Source organism: Anguilla anguilla, chromosome 2 (assembly GCF_013347855.1).
Source record: "Anguilla anguilla isolate fAngAng1 chromosome 2, fAngAng1.pri, whole genome shotgun sequence".
NCBI lineage: Eukaryota > Metazoa > Chordata > Actinopteri > Anguilliformes > Anguillidae > Anguilla > Anguilla anguilla.
Genome location: NC_049202.1, coordinates 71,055,085 through 71,080,349, shown reverse-complemented (window position 1 = coordinate 71,080,349; position 25,265 = coordinate 71,055,085). Strand labels below are relative to the sequence as shown.

The 25,265-nt window shown below is 50.1% G+C and overlaps 1 protein-coding gene across 1 annotated transcript; it reads left to right on the top strand.

Annotated features, from left to right (window-relative positions):
• Positions 1-306: 306 nt before the first annotated feature.
• LOC118219610 (sphingosine kinase 1) lies at positions 307-25,265 on the top strand. The gene is made up of 5 exons (XM_035402927.1): positions 307-879; positions 16,075-16,224; positions 20,799-20,893; positions 21,626-21,741; positions 24,352-25,265. Exons 1-5 carry the CDS (start codon positions 450-452, stop codon positions 25,220-25,222), a joined length of 1,662 nt encoding a protein of 553 aa, XP_035258818.1. The 5' UTR covers positions 307-449; the 3' UTR covers positions 25,223-25,265.

Genomic DNA, 25,265 nt, shown 5'->3' with positions numbered 1-25,265 from the left:
AATGGTTTTCCTGTGTGTTCATGTCACATCGCTTGTTATGGTGACATTTCGGCTGAATTCTTTTGAAATGACTGACCCCGCAAAACGAAAGGCAGGCCTACCTTATCGCTTCGTCAAGTCGCTTTGCTGGTTCTACGGCAACATACCAGAACAGCGCAAACCTTGATCAAGTTGCTTGATTTCAGTTTCGCTTGTCATTACATTTTCTATCACTAGGGAGCGACGCAGCTCTCCCTTTCCAACAAAGCAAAACTGCCAGGTTCTAATGACCAACAGCGTTGAACTCAAATTCTTACTGCAGCTGAAACTGTCAGACAGACAGACGCAGTCTCTCAGTCTCTCGAACACCTGTCCGGCGTGTATGTGTGAGTGCGTGTTTCACTATCTTCCCCACGTCGATCTGCGGATCGCGTCCCCTTATCCTTCCCTCCCTCACCTTTCCGGGCAAGATGGATCAAAAGAAAGCAGAACCGGGGTCATCCCACCGCAATGGGATCAACCGGGTTATGCTGTACGGAGAATTCACGGCCACCGACAACAGAAAGGTCAGGTATACTCTCTGTTTGACGGAGCTTGACCTGACTGTTCAAAAGATCACATCGGCACCTGCGGGATGGAGCAAGGTGGTCTTCAACTTGAGAGACTGTATAGGTTGCCAAGCCTTCAAGGGAGATGATAGCACAGACGTTGGAGCTTATTTTTCCGCTTATTTTTACCCTTTTAAGAAAAGATGGATGAGTTCCGGGGTGGCCCGTCAGAGGGTTGAGCAGTGTTTTCGTGTAGCATTGGTACAGGACCCCCTTGCGAACCTCGAGGAGGCGAAGCGATGGGCTCGCGCTATCAACGAATATTCTGCCCATCAGCGACCACACAGAGAGGGTGAGTCTTTATTGCATATTTGACAATATCATTTTAAATAAATGCAGCCATGTCGCATTCATTACAGAACGCTCAGGCTGAAATGCGGCTGTAGGCGTATTAAAAGTTGGTGCATTGTTTGAGCGCGGAAGATTTTGGAGTTGTTGTAGCCTAGCCTATATGCCGCTTACCAGATTTGTTTCGCGATTACATTTTGATAAGGAAATAAATAACCATTGGCCTATCGATGTCGTAGTCTACGCGGTAACTTGTAACCAATGAGAAAATTTGTGTTGCAACGTTAGCCTATTATTTGTTATATATATATCCAGAACCTTACTGTTCAAAACGATATTGAAAATACACTTAAAACGCAAGCCTTTGGAGCGGTATGAACCAGACTAGAGGAATCAACTATCAATGTCCGAGAAATATTTAATATCGAACTCTAAAATCCAACGAGACGAGTTAAAGTTTTTATGTAATTTCCTCACATAGTCTACGTTTTCATGACAGTACCATATGAGCTACTGTATGATATTGCTTTGTCTCTTACATTTTATTGATGGCTTTAATTCAGTGACCAGGTGCTCACACTCAGCAATTAGGGCCCCACTGGATTATTTTTTTTCCGCCTATAATTTTATGTATTATAGAATGTAATTTCTTTCTACAGGATTCCTTTTACCAAATATCATAACTTACAACATGTATGCATTAGTAGATCAGGGATATGAATATGAGAGTCTTATGGAATACATAGCTATTTCTGATGTGGCTTGGGGGGGTTACAATTTCCGGGGTTGTAATTGTAGTTGGAATTAAAACCAGCACCCACTAAGAGGCCCCAGAACCCAAATTAAAGAATCCCTGTTTCAGAGGAAGATCCTCAGATTTACCGAGATTTCGTCTAATTGGCCGATTCTGTTAGGCGTCCACTAAGTTCCTTGTGCCGTAAGCTGGTCCCTGCAAACTAATCTGTGGTGTCGTCCACCTCAACGTTCAATGCAGCAGCACTGTCGCCCGATGACCTAGAACTTCTCAACACACTTTTTTTTCTGCACATGCATGTGTTTTGTTTAACTGCCATGTGTTGTAATTCAGTATGCTGCTTTACCCGTCGAGCAAATGGCATTATTTCCACTGTCCATTGTTGTTAACTGGGTCCACCTGTCATTAGAGATCCTTCCTGATATGTAGCCGTGTGTAATCAGATTCCCCCCCGGTAATCCTAAACAAAAACTATTCTGTGGTTGAAAAAAAGCTATGGGATAGAGATTGAAGTTGTTCTTTACGTGGCTATGGAATGACATAAAATTATATGGGGCGACATAGCTCAGGAGGTAAGACCGATTGTCTGGCAGTCGGAGGGTTGCCGGTTCAAACCCTGCCCTGGGCATGTCGAAGTGTCCTTGAGCAAGACACCTAACCCCTAACTGCTCTGGCGAATGAGAGGCATCAATTGTAAAGCGCTTATAAATATAAATGCAGTCCATTCACCATTTGTGAGTGACCGGCCTCTTAGAAGAGGTGTGTAATCAGATGCCCTCCCCCCCCCCCCCGGTAATCCTAAACAAAAACTATTCTGCGGTTGAAAAAAAAAAAAAACATCTATGGAATAGAGATTGAAGTTATTCTTTACGTGGCTATGGAATGACATGCCTTTGTGAGTGACCGGTTAGTACTGTGCTCTGCTTGTGGCATTGTGGCTTTTCTTTACCCTCTAAAACGTTGCTTCCAAAATTTCGTATTTGGTTGTACTTGTATTTTGTAGGCTCAGTTGAAATGAGTATGGGGGATGAGTTATTGCATTCCACTAGAGATCCCTAATTACTTTAGGCGAACATTTCTCTCTTTGATCTACTGGAAATCATCAAGGTATCAGCCCTAAATGGGGCTGGGGGGGGGGGGGGGGGGGGGGGGGGGGGGGGATATGGGGAGGCGATGCGATGCTCAGGGATCTGGCAGACAAAATGGTCTCCAGTGTTGGAATGTTAAAAAGGGGTTCATGTGTCTTTGATTGGGAGATTGGAGTCCTCAGGTAACAGGAATAGCTGAGCACAAGTTCCAAGCTAGCAGAAAACTGGTCATGGTTAGTCCTACAGAAAAGTTTAGGCAGCAAATTTACACAGAAGCTAATTACGTATTAACTGTGTATTTAGTTGTTCAGTATAAAATAGAGGTACTTTTGTAGTGTTACATATGCAGTTTGTATGCAAAATGATGGAAAAAGTCTGTCTTTATAAACTGTGTGTTGTTTTAGTTAATGTTGAAAACAGTGCCTCAATGGAAGGAATACTCTGTATGAATGATGACACGTGAAAGCAGCACAGTGTGTATGCGAGTGCTTTGTGAAACAACGGTCAATACAGGCTTCACTCCCAGCAAGTTTACTCCTACTTCTGCTCTGTTTAATGTGTGTGTGTGTGTGTGTGTGTGTGTTTGCCTATGTGTGTGTGTGTGTGTGTGTATGTGTGTGTGTTTGCCTGTGTGTGTGTGTGTGTGTGTGTGTTTGCCTGTGTGTGTGTATGCATGCGTGTGTGTGTTTGGACTTAAGTGGACTTGATCCTGAGTTTGGTTACACTGTTGTAAGTCGCTCTGGATAAGAGCGTCAGCTAAATGCCTATAATGTAATGTAAATGTGTTTGCCTGTGTGTGTGTGTATGCATGCATGTGTGTGTGTGTGTGTTTGCCCGTGTGTGTGTGTGCGCGTGTGTGTGTGTGTTTGCCCGTGTGTGTGTGTGTGTGTGTGTTCGTGTGTGTGTGTGTGTGTTTGCCTGTGTGTGTGGTATGGGTGACTAGTGGGGGTAGCCACACTGTGTGTTTATCATCTGACCACAGGCAGAGACCTTAAATGGAGGACCAAGCCATCAAAAGAGATCAGTGGAAGTAAATTCAGTGGACAAAAAACTGCAGTTAAAATTTTTTTTTTTTTTTTTGTTTAATCATCTTGCATTAACTTCATCTCGTTTCACCATGCAATGTTCTTGTTTAAAATCGAATGCTGGATTCTAGTTCCTTATATTACTAGATAAGAATCCAGTAATTGTCAAACTAATCCACTTCCCTATTGAATGTTTATCTACCATGACTTCTTGCAATTTCACCCCTGAAATGGATCATTTTGCATTCAATTTCATATTCGAAAGGAAGTGAGTGTGGTGGAGCTTCAGTTCTTCACAAGTGCCTCTGTATATGTATGTGAAGCACCACAGCAGCTATGTCAAAAAATAGTTAAGTTTGGAAAATATTTTTTAAATTAATCATATACCTACCCAGTCATTGTTATTCTGCGTAATATTATCATTATAGGATTATATGGTGAAACATGGTGGACTGAAACTTGTGTACGGCAGTTTGAGCATGTAGTTTTTTTAACCTTTGGGTCCCATATATTTGGAGTCTCATTTGAATGTATAAACTGTATGTTTACAAAACAAACCTTCTGGGTAGATAAAGAACACAGTGTATTTAGAAAATTTTACTGTAACCAGTGCAATGTTTTATTTGACTGGTGCTGATACCTTTGGAAAGCGCATGACATGCAGGAATTATGCCAGTCCCTCTAACAATACACCAGTAGCTATGTCCTTCCTAGCTTTTGAGAAACAATTAGAGTAATGGTGAGTGTTGGAGCTGGATATTGTTGGAAATGAGTTACATTACATTACATTCATTTAGCAGACGCTTTTATCCAAAGCGACGTACAAAAAGTGCATTTTCATGATCGTAGACAACTGCTGAACACGGGTTCAGTAAGGTACAATTACTTATTTTGTACAGCTATTTCTAGCCGAGAACAATGAACACTATCCTGGTCTAACATCTGCAAAGCCAAACTAGGCAGAAGAATAAGCTACAGTATTAGGACGAATACAATTTACCAAGAAGTTCAGGGATGGGGCAACGTGAATTATCAAAGGCTTGTAAAAATGTTGTCCAGTGCGGTGCGTGGCACGGCACAATGGAAAGGACACGGAAGCTCTTGAAGAAGCACAGTGCTGAGGAAACAAGTTACTGTCTTGGGGGGGATTTATTCAGAGAACGTCAGGTTTTTAGCAGAGTTTGTTGTCGATTACTTCTGGATGCTTCATCAAGCTTCATGGAATTCAGAAATTCTTAACCAGCGCTAGTTATTAATGTACACACGCTCTTGCGATAATGGAAGCAGTTCCTTGCAATGATTTAAAAAAAAAAAAAATTAGAAACAATCAGGCCTGGCACAGCTTTGGATGCACTAAAATAGGAACAATGAAGATCCAAAATGGACTGCATGAGCATTTTTCTCATTGTTAGCTGGTCTTATGTTCTTCCTTGGCTGCCTTGGCTATTGAATTTGAAGCTGACAGGAGCCCCAACACAACAGACACTAATGACACACAATTTTTAAAATGCGCTGGGGTCAGATTGCCTAGCAATAGAAGGTCTGTCACGCACAGTAAACGAAAAACCTGAATGTAACGTAACGAGGTCACATTGACAGTGAAGGTTCTCCTGAATGTTAGCCAGCATTTATTGTGCAGGAGAACAAATAGATGAGCTTTTGACCGTTACGGTCTTTGTTAGGTCAGGGTCAGATTACCTGCGGGCCACAATGAACACAGAAATAAAGCAGAAGTGAGTTGTCTTGTTCAAATGGGTCTTTTTACTTGCTTTTGTGAACACGTTACAAGGACGGACATTGCTTCTTCCTACAGATAACTACATAGCACAGCACCGTTCATTTACACTATTTGTGGCTGGACCGCAACTGCGGGGCCGGCCCTACAAACGCGAATGTCTGTGACTGAGTGACTGAGTGAGTGATGAAGTTACGCCATTTGTCGGCCGAGTTATGAAGTCACACCGTTGGCCGGCCGGATCACGCATGTTAGGTCCAGCCATATACTAGGTTTTGACCTGGTCTTGTTTCAGCTTGCGTTGCTGTGGGATTGATTGCCATTCGTTGGATCGCTTACAGGTGTTGGAGATGCTCGGTATGGCTGTTGTTGAGTTTCACTGAGGCATTGGCTTCTGTGTTGCTTTGTCTTCATTCTGTGATACTCAGAGGAACCAGCGCCAGTGCCAGTTAGCCTGGGGCCTTTGTTGTGAAAGCGAATGGCATTATTGCAAACTTGTGGAGGAGACTGAATGAAATTAGTTTTTTTTTTTACGTCGGCCGTAGCTTTCTGTAGTTTAGTTTTACAGCAGCTTTACAGTCTTTCGGCACTCAAGTGTCTCAGTTCATCTTAAAAATGTGATTGTGGTATGGTATATTATACAGGACATTTTTAAAAGAGTGTTTCAGCTTGCCAGTTAAAAATGAAAAATAACTTGAACTTTTTAAAAAATTGTTTTGTCAGTGGCAGAATTGCGAACGCTGTTTGTTCACTGCTGAGTCAGGTGGTGGAACAGAATGAGGTCAACTGTAGTATTAGCTCCAGGTGTCCACGGTAACCAAGGGAGAGCTTGCTGATTGGTCCTTAAGGAAAGCACCTTGTGTTGGAGCCAGCTGGAGCTCGGTTACACCGCAAGCCAGTAGGGCAGATTTCAGGCCCATTTGAGAGGCCCGAGGCTCCTTCTTTGATCTGTTTACCGAAGGGGGGAGGGACTGAGCAGGGAATCGGACGCAAACAGGGTATTTTTATCTCCTTAATGCATTCATTCATGAACGTTCCGTGTTAGTTTCGTAGCCGGCGAAGAAGAACGGTGGCAGTCTGACCGTGTCACAAGTCTTTCTCATTGTGTCATTTTTTTTATTTTTTATGTTAGTGTCCTCCACAGTGGGCATAAAGCGCGGTTCAGACAAGGATCTGCAGCCGGACTGCGCACCGTTGTTTATCCATAGACTCACCCCCTTCCTGATTCTGCATATTAGGTCTGAATAAGTCATGACTGTCTGTGTATCAGTCCACCGCTGTGCTCTGATAGGCTCTCACCGAGAGCTGCTGAGCTCGGGGGCCCGCAGCATGCTTGCTAGTACACCGGCAGTACAAAATCAAATGAATGATGATCATTAAGGCAACACGATGTGTGTTGCATCTCATATCTTGTAGATTCGTGTCCTTTGGGAGGGCGAAAGCCAGCCCCATTTACCTTTTTTTTTTTTTTAACAACTGTCATTCACGGCCAGATAGTCATTAAGCCATGACATAATTAATTCATTACGGTAGGTTGTTCCAACATATAAGATTCAAAGAAGCCAATACAGTGAATATATAAATTTCAAATGAGATACATGTGGCTAATAGGTAGAATATAATACATTAATGCACTTGAGGGATGCTATTTGATGCTTTCACAATTTAAAAGCTCAGAAGGAATCAATAGATCTTCTAGGTTTTTCTTAGTGAAGTTTTTCCACATGCTGCAAGTGTACAGTAAAGTGCACAGATTTCATCCCACTTGAACTCTCACATTTTGTCCTGTTACACTTTTGCAATTTGATTACAGTGAAATGATGTTGTTTTTTTTTGTCCCCTCACCAACACAAATTCGACACATTTAGGATGCAAAAAAATATTTGCGTTCAACACTTAACCATTAATAAAAAAATTTTTGTCATTTACAAAAAGTATCCCCCCCAGAGTCAGTACTTTGTAAATAGACATTTGGTAACTACTGTACAACTCTTTAGTTCTCTCAGGTTTGTCTGTGAGCTTTGCACATTTAGTTTTTGGAATTTTTGGCCATTCCTCCATGCACATAATGCTCCAACTCTTCCAGGATAGATATAGAGTATCAGTGGACAGCAATTTTCACATCATACCACAGAGTTTCAATGGGACTTTACTCTGGGCATTGGCTTCCTGCTTTGAAGCCTTTTCTTTATGGATCTTGCCACATGCCTTGGGCCATTGTCCCGTTGGAACTTGAATCTCTACCCTAAACACAAATGTCTTACAGGCCGAAACAGGTTCTCCACAACCATTTGCCTATATTTGGCTCCATCCACCCTGACCGTAAAAAAAGGAAATTAGCTTCCCATTCCTTCCTCCTGGAAAGCAGTGGTATGATGCTTCCACCACTGTGCTTGCTGGTGGGGAATGGCAGTACCTGGGTGTCATTTTCAAGTCATTATTTTAAATATATGTTGTTTGACACAGGGCTGCTGAGTGGCTCATTTGGTTAAGGTAACGTGCTGTGTTCCACTGATGAGCACCACGGTCTGAATCTGGACCGCACCAGTGCTGACTGTGGCTGATACCCTCATAGGGTGACGTGGCGATCGCATTGCCCAGGGCAGTGGAGGGTTCGGCTGCTTAGAGGTCCGTGTTTCATTGCTCCCTGGCTGGTCGGGCACCCATGGACAGCATTCCATATGAAAATCTCCTCTGACAGCTCTGTTTGAGCTTGGCTATGGGCTTTGGTGTGAAAAGAAGCAGGTTGGTGAAACCTAGTGCTTTGAAGGAGAATCACGGATATCTTCGCTCTTCCAAAATGGCACTGGAGGTCGCACATAAATGAAGCTACAAGTAGTCAATTGGATATTCCAAATTAGGGTGGGAATTGGACATGTTCAGCCCCATGTTGGACACCAGATTTTTTTTAAAAAAGATCTCAGCACTCTACTTCATTTTGACATTATAGAGGGTCACTTTATAGGAGCAAAACCCCATTTCATTATACTTTAATGTGTTGACTTTTCAACACTGTAAAATGAGAAATTATCGATGGGGGTGAAAACTCTGGGAAGGCCCTGTATGTAATGAAGTACAGCACTCATCACATTCTGGAGTCCAGCAGCGCTGTGTCCTAGTTTAACGGTTAAGCCTAAGCCTTGTTCTATCATGCTGCTTTTAAAAGCATAGCGCAGTGCAGAGCAACTTTCTGCTTTGGTAATCTTTGACAACTGCCGTGAAATTGTCAACGGTTTGGAAATAGCTAGCCCAAATGTCTGTCTGTGAATGTCGCGATATATGTTAGAAGCCTTTGAGGATTTCATTGTGTGCTTCCAACATGTCAGTTGCTTTATCTGAGACAAATGCAGGTACATAGTTTACATCAACCTCAAATTTCAATGGGCATTGTTCGGTGCTGTCCGCAACTGAACCGTAACTTACAGCATCGAGGTACACTGTGTTGGCAAGAAGAGCTTTTAAATCAGATATGATTGATTGTTCCTGCAGAGCAAATAAAATCTCAAGCATAATTTTCTGTGCCAACTGTTTACTCATCTGTGACCATCTGTTAGGATCCAACTTTTTCCTGTGGAGTCAAAGTCTGGATGATGCTGGAACTCACCAAGACAACAAACACTTTACTGAAGAAAGTAAAAGTTTATTGTCATCACACTGGCCAGCGAGAAGGTCACCGAAACACAACACAAGTTTGCGGTGCAGCAACCCCACTGGTCTTCTGGCCTTGTTTAAATACCCTCTGGGGCCTTGACTAGGGTACGCATGTCCGTCCTATCTGCGAGGGCCTATCTCTTTGTTCCCTAATGACTTCTGTTTTGTGCATAAACAACCTGTGCCATTGGTGTTGCCTGTCGTCTTCCAGACGAGAAAAACTCTGAACCCATCGCATCTTTTCTTTATGTGAGTCAGCAGCCTGCACCATGCACTTCCACTGAACTTATTTTTGGGGAACCTCCCTGCCATTTCTTACACGCTGACGAAGGAATCCATCAAGTCTCTGATGAAATCTTTTCACTGGTCAGTTGTGTTTTCTCAATGACAGGATCCTCTCTCCCCCCATTGGTCATTTCAGACCAGGCATTGTTCATATGCAAGTTTGTTGTTGTTGTTTTTTGTGCCTGTATGGGTTTGTTTACTGTGCAGTGTGCAGTGTATCAGGAGGATAACTGCATTTATTTGGATCACAGTTGATCACAAAATGTGTAATTAGTCAGGTGATTGCAACAGTCCAGTACCTACAGGACCGTGGAGGGGTTGAGCATTAGGACCATGGGGGGGTTGAGCATTAGGACCCTGGAGGGGTTGAGCGTTAGGACCCTGGGGCGGCTGAGCATTAGGACCCTGGAGGAGTTGAGCATTAGGACCCTGGAGGGGTTGAGCTTTAGGACCCTGGAGGGTTGAGCATTAGGACCCTGGAGGAGTTGAGCATTAGGATCATGGAGGGGTTGAGCTTTAGGACCACAGATGGGTTGAGCGCTAGGACCGTGGGGGGGGTTTAGCTTTAGGACCATGGGGGGGGGGGGGGTTGAGCTTTAGGACCCTGGAGGGGTTGACAGTTCTGCTGATGTCACAGAGCTCTGCGGGCTCTGATGTCTGTGTGTCGGAGATCCAGATAGCGAGCAGGCAGCAGCCTACCGCGCCTTGAGACACTAGTCTGCTGTTCTCTGAGATCAGGCCTGACGTCCTGTCAGGGCCTTTAAGTGTGAGCCTCTCCTCCCTGACCTTGGGCGTCAGGGCTGTTTGCATAAATGCTGGCTATGCCTCAGTCACTGCTGTCAGTCAGTGCTTGGGGCTGGCCTGAGAGGTCTACCCCCCATGTGTGCCAGTGCATTGGTACTGGCCTGAGAGGTCTACCCACTATGAGTGCCAGTGCATTGGTACTGGCCTGTGGGGTCTACTCCCATGTGTGCCAGTGCATTGGTACTGGTCTGAGGGGTCTATCCCCATGAGTGGCAGTGCATTGGTACTGGCCTGAGAGGTCTAGCCCCCATGAGTGCCAGTGCATTGGTACTGGCCTGAGAGGTCTACCCCCATGAGTGCCAGTGCATTGGTACTGGCCTGAGGGGGTCTACCCCCATGAGTGCCAGTGCAAGAGCTTTTTCATTTGTTTTGAAAAATAAAGAACCATAAATGCATCAACCTTCTGTCCATGCTCTGTACGTTTGTTTTCCTTTTTCCTGAACGTGGAATTTGTTACTTCAGGGAGAAACAGGTCTTGATGCGCTGTGTAATCTCCGTAAGTGAGCCTCCTCTTGCTGATGATGCATCTGGCATACCAGCATCTTGAGGTGCACTTATTAAATGGAAAAAACTTCACAGGAACTTCACAAAGTGCTTATTTTTCTCATTCATTCAGTGACTGTCAACCCCCTCTGGTCTTTCTGATGTGCAGACACATGCTGTCAGGCCTTTTTCTTTGTGTTCCTCTCTGTCCAATATTCAGTATGGGAATATGGAATTCCCTGGTGGGGTACACACACCTTGGCAGCCAGACAGCCACCCCACCCCCCCCCACCCCCACCCCCCCTCCCCCCTCACCCCCGCCACTCAACCTGGACTGCTTCCCTAGAGATATGCTCAAGTCCCCAAGCAGTCTAGTCTAGTCTATTGTGTGTATGTGTGTGTGTGTGTGTGTTTGTGTTGTGTGTGTGTGTGTCTGTGCGTGTGTTTGTGTATTTATTTGTCTGTGTGTGTGTTTGTGTGTGTGTGTGTGTGTGTGTTTGTGTTGTGTGTGTGTGTGTGTGTGTGCATGTGTTTGTATGTGCGTGTGCGTGTGTGTGTGTACGTCCGTGCATGTGTGTGTGTGTGTGTGTGCGCGCGTATGTTTGGGGCAGTGCGCACTGGAGCACCTCTCTGCAGTGAAATCTTGAGAACAGAGAGGGCGTACACGTTAAATCCGTTTAAGGTAGGGTAATATCACACAATATGTAAAAGGTGACTCATGCATCATCAAGCCATTCATTATTTTGTGTAAATGCTGGATTTGTGGCATGATCTACTCCACGCTTCGTAACTGAAAAAATATGGAACAATTGCGGGTGTTAAATATGAATGTGAAAAAAGGCATATTCATTTGTTATTGCATCACCTTTGCCCAGAACTCCATAGCCAGGTTATCTGCGCCTGTCATGTAGCCATTATATAAAAAGTTGAATGTTTTTCAACCGATTGCACCTAAAATTGTTTAAAAGTCACGCGAAAGAAAATCTCTGATAGCTTGAAGGAATCCTGCTAATTACACCTGTTAGCAGTGGTTTGCAGTCCACTTGATTTCCTGTCTAAAAAAAAAAAAGAAAAGGGTGCAGCATGAACTTAGCCCAGCTGCGTGACAAAGCACCTCGATTCAGATATGTAATCCATACAAGGCGGAAGGAAAAGAACCTTCTCAGTTCTGAGTTAAGCTATGTTGATCATTTGGGAGGAGCTGTGTAGGGGAAAAAGGGGGGAGGGGGGAAGTACAACAATCCCCCCCCCCCCAACTCCAGTAGGAGGAGGACATTGCGTGGAGCATTCATTTCAATTTCAGAAGGGAACAGTATTGAGCCCCGCTACCTGCTGCAGGAGCAGCGGCTCCTGGCTTCGTATTGAGGCGATGAAAGTTTAGCCTCGCCGCGAGGACAGTTGCTGCTGCGTCAGTCTTCTGCACACAGACCTCTGCTGTCGGCCGAAGTTGACTCAGGGCGTGCTTTGGGCCGGGCGAGCCTTTCGACGACTACGGGAAAGCGCTCGAAAACGTAAACAAATATCTTTTACCGGGGAAACTCAGAAGTGAAGTGCTTGTCGCGGCACACTAACCCAAGACACACAGTGTCCCTGTGATCGAGAGAACAGTTCAAACTGCCTGCCAAGGAAAGCCAGTTAATAAATAAACATGCGTTCGCCCTTGGTAATGAAAGCAGAATAGTTTTAATAATAAATTATCATGCTGTCTCGTAGAAGTTTTTTTTTTTTTCTTCTTCTTACGTAGGCATCATAAATAGGTTGGCCTTACTTACCTCTCAATCCACTTGCAGAGAATGTGCTTGTGGTACGGGTAAAGGTACGATAGATTTTGATTATTTAAATATGTTGCTTTTTGCTAGGGAAATAAAATAGTTTTTTTTCTGAAGCAGAATTGTCTCATCTTAGAATTAGAAGAGGGGAAACAGTCTGGCGAACTTTGTTTAGCATATTCATGAGAAATTCCAATGCAAATTGTAAAGGTAATGTCTGGCCAGCATTCTTGCATAGTGAAAGCCTGTCCAAAGCTGTCACAAGAGGGTGACTAAGTGTGTTTGTCTAGCGAGCTCTTCAGTTATAAACCACAAGCTAAGCAAAAATAGGTGTCCGTCTGGCCTTTCAAGGTCAAATTGTAGGTTTGTTCATCATCAAACTACGGTGGCTCTGAAGTGCAAAACACAAAAACAAAAAGAAAACGTAAAGACAAAAACCTTCGGCCCTGAGGTGCAGGTGCAACATACAAAAACAAGAACGTGCAGCCCTGAGGTGCAAAACAGAAACATACGACAACAAGCAGCCCCGAGGTGCATATGCAACATACAATACAAAAACCAGTAGCCCTGAAGTGGAACAGCGTGGAAGTGTTTTTGTATGTTGCATCCGCACCTCAGGGCTGCACATTTTTGTTTTTGTATGTTTGTGTTTTGCACCTCAGGGCTGCACATTTTTGTTTTTGTATGTTTGTGTTTTGCACCTCAGAGCCACCGTATCAAATGCCTGAAAATGCACTGAGCATGCTCACGGGACCTGTGAAGAAATAATGCACCTCCGAAGCTTACGACAGGCACGACATTACAAACGGCAGCTTCCGGTATCGTTACAAACCCGTGGCTCTCTCTGAACACTAAAAAGCTCCATTGTGAAAATCGACAATGAATTGGGTGCTGTTTTCCCCCCTTTTTTTTTGTAGGGAAACAGTGGACATGTTGTTGTTTTAAACTTTCTGTTTGCTTTTGCTTTGTTCGGTGCCTTCGGGCTTCAGATGAGACACTGCATCTAAATGTGACATATGAAGTAACCCTGGAGCCGGTCCTCGGGGGGGGGGGGGTTGGGGGGGGGAGATTAAAGCCGCGGCCCCCGTCTAACAGGGAGGCCACTTCCGCCGCGGCGATGGCCGTCTCTTACGATGACAAAGGGGGCCCTTGTGCGGAGACGCGGCGGGGTGGAATCTGCTCTGCGTGCCGCCGTTCTTCTGAGCGCTGGCACGGACGAGCACACAGCTCACAGCACACAGCGCACAGCTCACAGCTCACACAGGCACACAGCTCACAGCTCACACAGGCACACAGCTCACAGCTCACAGCTCACAGCTCACACAGGCACACAGCTCACAGCTCACAGCGCACAGCTCACAGCTCACACAGGCACACAGCTCACAGCGCACAGCTCACAGCGCACAGCTCGCAGCGCACAGCTCACAGCTCACACAGGCGCACAGCTCACGGCTCACAGCGCACAGTTCACAGCGCACAGCTCACGGCTCACAGCTCACACAGGCGCACAGCTCACAGCGCACAGCTCACACAGGCACACAGCTCACAGCGCACAGCTCACAGCTCACACAGGCGCACGACGCACAGCTCACAGGCACACAGCTCACGGCTCACAGCTCACAGCTCACAGCGCACAGCTCACAGCTCACAGTGCACAGCTCGCAGCGCACAGCTCACAGCTCACACAGGCGCACAGCTCACAGCTCACAGCGCACAGCTCGCAGCGCACAGCTCACACAGGCGCACAGCTCACGGCTCACAGCTCACAGCGCACAGCTCACAGCTCGCATAGCACACAGCGCACAGCTCATAGCTCGCACAGGCGCAAAGCTCGCAGTGCACAGCTCACAGCGCACAGCTCACAGCGCACAGCTCACAGCTCGCATAGCTCACAGCGCACAGCTCGCAGCTCGCATAGCACACAGCGCACAGCACACAGCTCACAGCTCGCATAGCACACAGCGCACAGCACACAGCTCACAGCGCACAGCTCACAGCGCACACAGGCTCACAGCTCGCACAGGCACACAGCTCGCAGCGCACAGCTCACACAGGCTCACAGCTCGCACAGGCACACAGCGCACAGCTCACAGCTCACACAGGCTCTGGCGGTGCGGGCAGCGGAAGTCCTTTCTTCCAGCTGAAAGCGGCGGTGTACGTGGCACCTGCAGGGCTGGCGTTAGGCTGCTCCTGTGCCAGGCTTGGCTGAAGAGGCTGCCCCTCTGACCTGCAGTGTCCTCAGTGCACTCTTCACCCTGTGTGTGTCCTCACACTGCAGCGTCCCCACACTGCACTCTTCACCCTGTGTGTCCTCACACTGCAGCGTCCCCACACTGCACTCTTCACCCTGTGTGTGTCCTCACACTGCAGCGTCCCCACACTGCACTCTTCACCCTGTGTGTGTCCTCACACTGCACTCTCTATCTCGTGTGTCTCTCAAGCGGTCTCTCAGCAAGACTTTCCTCACCCTTCTGAATAAATAACCACCTCAGATTTTTTGTTCTAGCCCACACGTTGTATTTGGCTGTATGTATAAAGGGTTATGAGGAGGTTACCTGTCAGAGCTGAGATGATTTCTGGCCATGGATGAAGGAGATGAAGAAAGCTGTGTGGTCTTAGTAGCCCTCTTGAATTGTAACACTAGCAATTAAGATACAACAACACAATAAGAGCAAATGTGCAATGCTGCACTCACTGATCTGTGTACGCATATGTGTCTGCTTGTGTGCGTGTTTGCGTGTGCATGTGTGTGTGTTTATTTGTTTGTGTGTTTGTGTGTGTGTTTGTTTGTGTGTTTGTGTGTTTGTTTGTCTGTGTGTGTGTATTTGTGTTTGTCTGTGTGTGTGTGTGTTTGTGTTTGTGTGTGTGTGTGTGTGTGTGTGTGTGTGTGTGTGTGTTTGTTTGTCTGTCTGTGTGTGTGTGTATTTATGTGTGTGTGTGTGTGTGTGTTATACACAGACCAGGAGCTATTTTTGGTCATGATGGCTGCAAGGAATGTTTGCCTGTGGGCAAATTCTGGAGTGTCAGAGTGTGTGAAACCCTCAGAAACCGTTATGAGCTCAGACAGCTCTGTGTTAAGCAGCAGAAGTATCAAGTTACTGTAGGCTTGAGCTATAATTCTCTGCTTCCCCGGTTTGGTGCCGTTGCAGCTGATCCGTTCATCTCCACACAAAGAGAACATCCTCAGAGGTCCCTCCCTACTTAACACGTCCCGTTTTGGCTGAACCAGTTTAGCTTGATTTTCTTTTGTGTCTTTTTTTTTTTTGTTTTGTTCTTTTCGTTTCCGCGAATTGACTCGGTGCAAAAACGTTACAGATGAACCCGTTCTGTGAATCAGTAAAGCATTGTATTTTTCTCGTTTTATTTATTTTACTTTGTGTGTGAAGTAAATCCACGTCATGGTCCCATTAAGGACCGTCTGTCAGAAGACCAACGCTGATGTCGGCTAAACTGAGCAGGTGCTCGGTGCTCACTTACAGCTGCCCTACATATGCTTTGTATTTTATTTTATTTTTTATGTCAGTTTCTTTTTTTAACGTTTTAATGCTTTCTAGTTCATTTAATCTCTCTCTCTTTTCCTATCCCCCCCCCCCCCCCTCCCTCAGGAGTGTTGTTCAGCCAGGTACGGCAGCCCGGAAGGCTCATGGTTCTCCTGAACCCTCAGAGCGGGAAGGGCCAGGCCCTGAGCCTCTACACGGGACACGTCCAGCGCATGCTCGCCGAGGCCGGCGTCCCCCACACGCTGGTCATCACCGGTCAGTAACCGCCCGCCGTCGGCCCCGCAGAGACGCCCGCACCCCCGCACCCTTCACTCCGCATCCCGCACCCTCAGCTCACTGCAGGCCGTCTCTCTGTTCACCCGACCTCTCGCCATCGAGCGATCGCTCCACAGACCGCTCACTGGCTGCTCACTGGCTGCTCACTGGCTGCTCACTGACTGCTCACTGGCTGCTCACTGGCTGCTCACTGGCTGCTCACTGACTGCTCACTGGCTGCTCACTGGCTGCTCACTGGCTGCTCATTGACTGCTCACTGGCTGCTCACTGACCGCTCACTGGCTGCTCACTGACCGCTCACTGGCTGCTCACTGGCTGCTCACTGGCTGCTCACTGGCCGCTCACTGGCTGCTCACTGACTGCTCACTGACTGCTCACTGACTGCTCACTGGCTGCTCACTGGCCGCTCACTGGCTGCTCACTGACCGCTCACTGGCTGCTCGCTGGCTGCTCACTGGCTGCTCGCTGGCTGCTGCTGCTGCCCACGCTGAACCTTCCTGTAAAGATGATAAACGGCTGCTGTCGCTGCCTGTCATAATGTCCAGTCCGTGCCTGCTGTACGTGTGATGCTAACTTTGTGATGCGTCGGCAGCCTCCGGTATCTTTTTGTCTGCCTCCCCGGCACAGATGTTGTGCTGGTGGGTGTCGCGGTGTGCTGCGTGCAGGAAACGAGCCGCACCCCGCACCCTGCACCCCGCACCCTTCACCCCACACCCGACACCCCGCACCCCACATCCCGCACCCTGCACCCCGCACCCCGAACCCTGCACCCCACATCCCGAACCCTGCACCCCGCACCCTGCACCCCGAACCCCGCACCCTTCACTCCGCACCCCGCTCCCCGCACCCTTCACTCCACGCGGCCGAATCTCTTTCATTCTCTCTTTTTCCGATCCTTCTCCTCCCACAGCACTCCAGTCCCTTCGCCGTCGCCGTCGCGGTTAAATCGTAACCCTGTTCGGCTCACGAGCGGCGTCCTTTCGACACGTGCGTTGCCTTTTTAAAAAAATATATATATTTTTTACCAGTCGGGACGCGGACACTAAACACAGACGGACCCGTTAAGGGGAAGTGGCCTGATGTGCTGAGAGATGGCGGCTCGCGGCGCGTGCGCAGTGAGGTGTGAGAGATGGCGGCTCGCGGCGCGTGCGCAGTGAGGTGTGAGAGGTGGCCGTGCGCGTGCCTGCGCCTGCGAGAGAGACGGTCTCGGTGGCGTGAGTCTGCCGTCCGTCTCTCGGGCCTCCTCCCTCAGGCGGTGCGCATCATCGATTCGTGGCTGTGGGTGTCGCCGCGTGATCTATAGGCCCTGAGATCGCGGGGAGGGGAGGGAGGGAGAGAGAGAGAGAGAGAGAGAGAGAGGCACCTCCCGGTCCCGCTGCGGCACTCCAGCCTGCGCCGGGTGGGGGGGGGGGGGGGGCCTGGGGGGGACGCGGAGCAGCTGGTGCCTCGTAAAAAAAAGAAAAAAAAGACAATCAAATTACTGAAGTGTGGCTGTGTGAAGTGGTGCCACCGGGGGTGTGGGGGGCGGTGGGGGGGGGGGGGGTGGGATTCGGGTACGGTGAAGATATGGGTCAGTGGGCTCTCCACTGTTCAGACCCTCCGGCTCGGGCGAAAACGGGCTGGCCGTGCTCATTGGCTGACGCCTCCTCCGCTCCACTTCCTGTTAAGCGGCCCCTTCAGAAACACTGCCTCAGCCCCAGCCAGGCGAGGAATAGCAGCACTGCCGCACTGAGCTGCGTTTGCTAGTCTGTCGGGGGGGGTAAGAATGTACTCAACAGTACTTTGTGTATCAGAGTACTTGCTGGGCTAGGCAGGGACATTCTTCTGTAACCATCGAGGGCCCCTGTGTCAGCTTTTAATAACTCCCATGAAAATACAGCGGTTTTATTTGTGGTGCGATGTCAGTTTCCAGCTCGGTGTAAAAACCGTGCCCCTGCCACGGGGTCAGGATGCATCTGTCCTGGAACGGTGAAGGTCGGAGGTCGGAGGTCAGGGGTGGTGCCGCTGGCAGGGCGGGGCAGAACCCCGGCGGGCTGGAGTTCCGCTGGTCGTCACTGCCAGAGTGAGTGTGAGCGAATTGGGCGAGTGGGTGTGAGTGGGAGTGAGTGAGTGGGTGAGTGGGGGAGTGGCGAGTGAGGGAGTGGGCGGATGAGTGAGTGAGTGAGTGTGTGTGAGTGTGTGAGTGTGTGTGTGAGTGTGTGTGAGTGAGTGAGTGTGTGTGTGAGTGAGTGAGTGTGTGTGAGTGTGTGTGAGTGTGTGTGAGTGTGTGTGAGTGAGTGAGTGAGTGAGTGAGTGAGTGAGTGAGTGAGTGTGTGAGTGAGTGCGTGAGTGTGTGTGTGAGTGAGTGTGAGTGTGTGTGAGTGAGTGAGTGAGTGAGTGAGTGAGTGAGTGAGTGAGTGAGTGAGTGAGTGAGTGAGTGAGTGAGTGAGTGAGTGCGTGAGTGAGTGAGTGAGTGAGTGGGTGGGTGGGTGGGTGGGTGGGTGGGTGGGTGGGTGGGTGGGTGGGTGAGTGAGTGAGTGAGTGAGTGAGTGAGTGAGTGAGTGAGTGAGTGAGTGAGTGAGTGAGTGAGTGAGTGAGTGAGTGAGTGAGTGAGTGAGTGAGCGAGCGAGCGAGCGCCCGAGCCCTGGAATGGCGGTAGGGCGGGAGCGTTAAGCAAGCAGCTTCAGCGCTGAGTACCCGCAGCGTGCGCTGAGTCAGCAGCTGCTCCTTCCCGCCTTTTCCCCCGACAGCCTCGCCACGGCGGGAAACAGGCCTGTGCTGATCCGGGCCCACACAGGAGGGAAGCAGGGCCTGAGAATCCCGCCTCGCGGCTTCTCTCCGCGCGCCGAGCTCACTTTCCGCCCGCGGGGCTCCCGGGCGGGGCATTAATCACTGCTGTCCCGGCCTGAGAACGGCCCCGCCTCAGCTCCGCTGGGGGTCCCGCCTGGAGAGGGGAGGAGGAGTCTCCCGGGTCCTTTGTGTTGCGCTGCAGGGTCACTGAGGGAATTAGGGGGGATAGGGACGGTGGGGGGGGGAGGGAGGGGGGATGGGGGTACTCGTGTCAGGGAAGTTAAGCATGCCTCTCCAAAATCTGAAGTTCAAATGAGCCCCAGTGCGGAAACAATGGCTAGACTGACCCCCCGCCTCCTCAGGTCCCCCTCCGCCCCCCGGCTGGGCACAGTGGAGCATTGTGAAAGGAGCTTCTGCGTTAGCACGTTAGCCTCGGTCTGCGTAGCACGTTAGCCTCGGTCGGCGGAGCCCAGGGCCGCATGCCAGAGGGCGATCCGATAAGGAGAGTGGGGGGGGGGGGGGGGGAGCGACGCTGCTGAATGAAGATGTGGATGAATTGGAGGAGCACATTCCTGGTCACCATATTGGGCAGGAATGCGTGCCCAGGAATTCGGTGGCCTTTCCACCCCTCGACTGCACCTTTGCTCCTCAGGGCCCGGGCCATTGTGCCCCCCCCCCCCAGCGCGGGACTGTGTGATGTAGCACGCACTCTTATCCAGAGCAAAAACTAACACAACTTTTGACACAGCATTTTCATTGCATCCATTTATATAGCTGGATATATACTGAAGCAGTGCCAGTTAAGTGCCTTCTAACACAACTTTCTACACAGCATTTTCATTGCATCCATTTATATAGCTGGATATATACTGAAGCAATGCAGGTTAAGTGCCTTTGCTCAAGGGTACAACGGCAGTGTCCTACCGGGGAATCGAACCTGCGACCTTTAGGTTACGAGACCAACTCTTCACCCATTACGCCGTTATGCTACCCCATGTGGGGCGACTGACAGACAGGAGGAAATGGACTCCAGTCGCATCGCTGCTGTGCTGCAAAAAAAAGCCGGTAATGCGATCCCCCTGCAGAGACCTGCGCTGACGGGAGAGGCTGTCGGCCCAGTGTCTGCTGGGAAAACAGTCCTGCTTCTCTCTCTCTCTCTCTCTTTCTCTCTCTCTCTCTCTCTCTCTCACGTTCTCTCTCTCTCTCTCTCTGTCCCCCGTTACGAAACGTACAAAAACGCGCAAAGCAAACGATCGCTTCAGTCTGGGGATGACAGGAGCGACGTTGCCATTTCAGAGGTTGAGAATCTGTGTGGACGTGTACCAGATGACATTTAACCGATTAAAGCTGATCGATTGTATAATTAATAACTTCATGTATTTTTAGGCGTAAACGCGCTGTATTAACGCGCAAGACGTTGAGGCATCGCTGTGGCCTCGAGTGGGCATGTGCGTTTCCTGGGTGGGTGGGTGGGTCGCTGGCACGTTTTTTGCACTCTGGGTCACGCTGAATCGATCCGGTGGAAATTCGGGCGTGTAAGTGTGAGATGTTTAACGCGAGGGGGACTTGTGAGCGTTAATGCTAAGTCACGCTGGATGACTGTCCGCCAAGCAAACGGGTAATAGTGTGGGGTACATGACCTGTTATATCGCTGAGGCAGAGGAGTCCCGCGATGGCCCTCTGGTTCCCAGCTTCCTTTTCACCCTACTGCACTGACAGAGAACCCCCACCCCCCCTCCCCACCCCCCCCCCCCCCCCCCCCCCCCCCCCCTTTGTCCCTGCAGAGCGGCAGAACCACGCCCGGGAGCTGGTGAGGGAGGCTGACCTGTCGCAGTGGGACGCCCTGGTCATCATGTCTGGGGACGGGCTGCTGTTTGAGGTGGGTGTGTGGGTGGGTGGGTGGGTCGGGAGGGTGTGGTGGAGGACTAGGGTTGGGTTTAACCGAAACCCGACACAACACCACTGTGGGCACTGGTGTACCCCGTACGGCCCGTACCTCCTGGACCAGATTTCGGCGCCTCGTTCTAGAGCCGCGCCCCTTCGCTAGCTAACGGTTGCACTCGCCCTGTCGACTCAGTCAGTGACGGCAGGTGCCGGTAGCTAACTAGCTTACGTTGAACTCGACCAAAATGCCAAAAGCAAAATGGTGTGAATTACAAGTATAATTTAAACAATTAAATAAAACAATTCAGTTGTTCAGTTTCTTTGCCTCTGGAATAAATTTTTAAAAAGGCGTTCCTAAATGTTGTCGTTCGCTCTTTATTTTAAAGAATAAAGATCGGTTCTGGGGCCATTTAGGCAAGGGAACCTCTTTAAAAGTACTGTTTTAGCACCGGCATCAATGCTATCCAAACAATACCCATCCCTAGTGAAGACAGAGGGACTGTGATTGGAGGAAATGCGTCAGCCAATAAGATTCGGTCCCCTTTTGCAGCGACTCATGTATGATTAGGGAGGGGGGAGGGGGTCATGTTGATTTGTTTTCAAGTAGGTTTCCGCACGGCTTGGCCACCCCTGTGTGTGGAGTGCCTGGGGTTTTTGGGAGGGGGGGGCGGGGCGGGGGGGTTGGGGGCGGGGATGGAAGAGCGTTAATCTCCTCGCTGTGCCCCAGGTGGTGAACGGGCTGATGGAGAGAGAAGACTGGGAGACCGCCATTCAGACTCCCCTGGGGATCCTTCCGGGGGGTTCTGGGAACGCGCTGGCTGCCTCCATCCACCACTACTCCGGGTGAGCAAGCGGGATGCTCTTAGCAAGATCGTTTACACCAGCGGGCTCCAAACCCTGGTCCTGGAGAGAGCTACGTGGGTCTGCTGGTTTTCATGGTGACTCTGCACCTCATGAATCAATTAGAGCAGTCGATTACACAGTTAGCTCAACTCACCCTGGGTGTCTTGGGTCTCAACTGGGTGCTGATTTTAAGGTGGAAAACAAAAAACCAGCAGAACCCTGTAGCTCTCCAGGAGCCAGGGTTGGAGACCACAGGTTTTACGCGCTTCACATCTCAGCACTGCGCTGGAACACAGTCTCCCCATCCGTGCTGTGCATCGTACTGACACAGCCCCACACACGCTCATTCACCCCGACTAGAATGCAACAAAGAGCAGAACGGTCCAGAGGCTGTTTTGTTTCCGTACCGGTACACTGTGGAGTGATTCACAAAATCATTCTGGTGGCTGGTGGTAATGTCCCCTTTTTTTTTTTTTTTTTCCCTACCCCTCAAATTGGAGATCAGGCATTATAGAGGAGAACTGTTCGGTAAAGGGCGCGATGGACATAAATGGTCGAGTTCAATAGAGGGGAAATTCTGCGAGCAGAGCAGGGGGCTTACTCAGCTGAGCACCTGCGCCGTGTCAGCTTCCAAACGCTTCCATTTCTTCTGTTCAAAATGTGAGCCCCCTCCACTGGCGGTTTCCACACACTGCACCCCAGTCAGTCCAACGGAACACTGTGGCAGTACCCAGCTGTTATTTACAGTACATGTAAACATAGCTTCAGGTGCATTGTTAGATCAGATGTTACTTGTGAATGATAATGTGCCCACCACTCACGACAGATATAAAGCAGTCATCAGCCGGTGGCATGATTATGAGCTCTGGTGAACTGTGATGGGCCCTGAGGGATTTGTGGGTGATTTGTGGGTGATGTGTGTGTGTGTGTTGTGTGTGTACTGTGTGTGTATATGCTGTGTGTGTGTAGATGCTGGGCTGTGTGTGCTGTGTTGATGTGTGTAGATGCTGGGCTGTGTGTGTGCGCTGTGTTGGTGTGTGTAGATGCTGAGCTGTGTGTGTGCTGTGTTGATGTGTGTAGATGCTGGGCTGTGTGTGTGCTGTGTGATGCTGGGCTGTGTGTGTGCTGTGTGATGCTGGGCTGTGTGTGTGTATGCTGTGTGTATGTAGATGCTGGGCTGTGTGTATGCTGTGTGTATGTAGATGCTGGGCTGTGTGTGTGCTGTGTTGGTGTGTGTAGATGCTGGGCTGTGTGTGCTGTGTTGATGTGTGTAGATGCTGGGCTGTGTGTGCTGTGTTGATGTGTGTAGATGCTGGGCTGTGTGTGTGCTGTGTTGATGTGTGTAGATGCTGGGCTGTGTGTGTGCTGTGTTGGTGTGTGTAGATGCTGGGCTGTGTGTGTGCTGTGTGATGCTGGGCTGTGTGTGTGTATGTGCGCAGTGCTAGGCTATGTTGGTGCTGTGTTGGTGTATGTAGATGCTAAGCCGTGTGGGTGCTGTGTGTGTGTATATGCTGTGTGTGTGTGCTGTGTGATGCTAGGCTGTGTGTGTGCTGTGTTGGTGTATGTAGATGCTAGGCTGTGTTGGGGCTGTGTTGGTGTGTGTAGATGCTGGGCTGTGTGTGTGTTGTGTTGGTGTGTGTAGATGCTAGGCTGTGTTGGTGTGTGTAGATGCTAGGCTGTGTTGGTGTGTGTAGATGCTAGGCTGTGTTGGTGTGTGTAGATGCTAGGCCGTGTGTGTGCTCTGTGGGTGCTGAGTGTGTGTATATGCTGTGTGTGTGTGTATATGCTGTGTGTGTGTGTGCTGTGTGATGCTAGGCTGTGTTGGTGTGTTTAGATGCTGGACTGTGTTGGTGTGTGTAGATGCTAGGCTGTGTTGGTGTGTGTAGATGCTAGGCTGTGTTGGTGTGTGTAGATGCTAGGCTGTGTTGGGGCTGTGTTGGTGTGTGTAGATGCTAGGCTGTGTTGGTGTGTGTAGATGCTAGGCTGTGTTGGGGCTGTGTTGGTGTGTGTAGATGCTAGGCTGTGTTGGTGTGTGTAGATGCTAGGCTGTGTTGGTGTGTGTAGATGCTAGACTGTGTTGGTGTGTGTAGATGCTAGGCTGTGTTGGGGCTGTGTTGGTGTGTGTAGATGCTAGGCTGTGTTGGTGTGTGTAGATGCTAGGCTGTGTTGGGGCTGTGTTGGTGTGTGTAGATGCTAGGCTGTGTTGGTGTGTGTAGATGCTAGGCTGTGTTGGTGTGTGTAGATGCTAGACTGTGTTGGTGTGTGTAGATGCTAGGCTGTGTTGGTGTGTTTAGATGCTAGGCTGTGTGTAGATGCTAAGCTGTGTTGGTGTGTGTAGATGCTAGGCTGTGTTGGTGTGTGTAGATGCTAGGCTGTGTTGGTGTGTGTAGATGCTAAGCTGTGTTGCTGTGTGTAGATGCTAGGCTGTGTTGGGGCTGTGTTGGTGTGTGTAGATGCTAGGCTGTGTTGGTGTGTGTAGATGCTAGGCTGTGTTGCTGTGTGTAGATGCTAGGCTGTGTTGGGGCTGTGTTGGTGTGTGTAGATGCTAGGCTGTGTTGGTGTGTGTAGATGCTAGGCTGTGCGCTCACGCTGTGCTGAACGCCCTGGCAGGTCTCAGCCGGTGTTGAGCGAGGAGCTGCTGCTGAGCTGCGGCTTCCTGCTGTGTAAGGGCCTGGTGTCCCGGATGGACCTGGTGTCCGTCACCACCGCCTCCAGCCAGCGGCTCTTCTCCTTCCTGTCGCTGGCCTGGGGCTTCGTGGCGGACGTGGACATCGAGAGCGAGAAGTACCGGTGCGTGGGCGCGGCGCGCTTCACCATGGGCACGCTGGTCCGGCTGGCCTCCATGCGCGTGTACCAGGGCAGGCTGGCCTACCTGCCCGCCGAGGAGCCCGCCACCCCCCCGCCGGAGGAGGTGTCCCCGCCCCTCCCTCCCCCCTCCGCCCTCTGCGCCTCCCTGCTCTGCCCGCCCTCCAAGGCCCCCTCCAACCAGAACACCTTCCACAACTCCTGCAACTCCAACAACGCCCTCAAAGCCAGGAGGGGGGACGGCCCCCCCCGCCCCGCCGCGGCGACCCCCAGGGGCCCCCCCGACTCGCTCCTGGTGCCCCTGGAGCAGCCCGTGCCCGGCGACTGGACGGTGGTGGAGGAGCAGGAGTTCATGCTGGTGCTGGCCATGTACCAGTCGCACCTGGGGGAGGGCATGATGGCCGCGCCCGGCTCCTGCCTGCAGGACGGCCTCATCCACCTGCTCTACGTCAGGGCGGGCATCTCCCGCCCCGCGCTGCTGCGCCTCTTCCTGGCCATGGAGAAGGGGGCGCACGTGGCGAACGGCTGCCCCCACCTGGTGTACGCCAGGGCGCGGGCGCTGCGCCTGGAGCCCCTCTCCCCGAAGGGCGTGATCACGGTGGACGGGGAGTCGGTGGAGTACGGGCCCGTTCAGGCCCAGGTGCACAGCGGGCTGGCCCGGCTCATCTGCGGCTGAGGACCGCACACACGCACACACACACACACACACACACACGCAC

What these genes read in the sequence shown, in the direction of transcription:
- LOC118219610 (XM_035402927.1), top strand. Translation starts at nt 450, where the DNA reads ATGGATCAAAAGAAAGCAGAACCGGGGTCATCCCACCGCAATGGGATC. An exon ending in CCACACGCTGGTCATCACCG is followed by an intron (nt 16,225 to 20,798) that starts GTCAGTAACCGC and finishes TTGTCCCTGCAG; the next exon opens with AGCGGCAGAACCACGCCCGG. An exon ending in TCCATCCACCACTACTCCGG is followed by an intron (nt 21,742 to 24,351) that starts GTGAGCAAGCGG and finishes ACGCCCTGGCAG; the next exon opens with GTCTCAGCCGGTGTTGAGCG.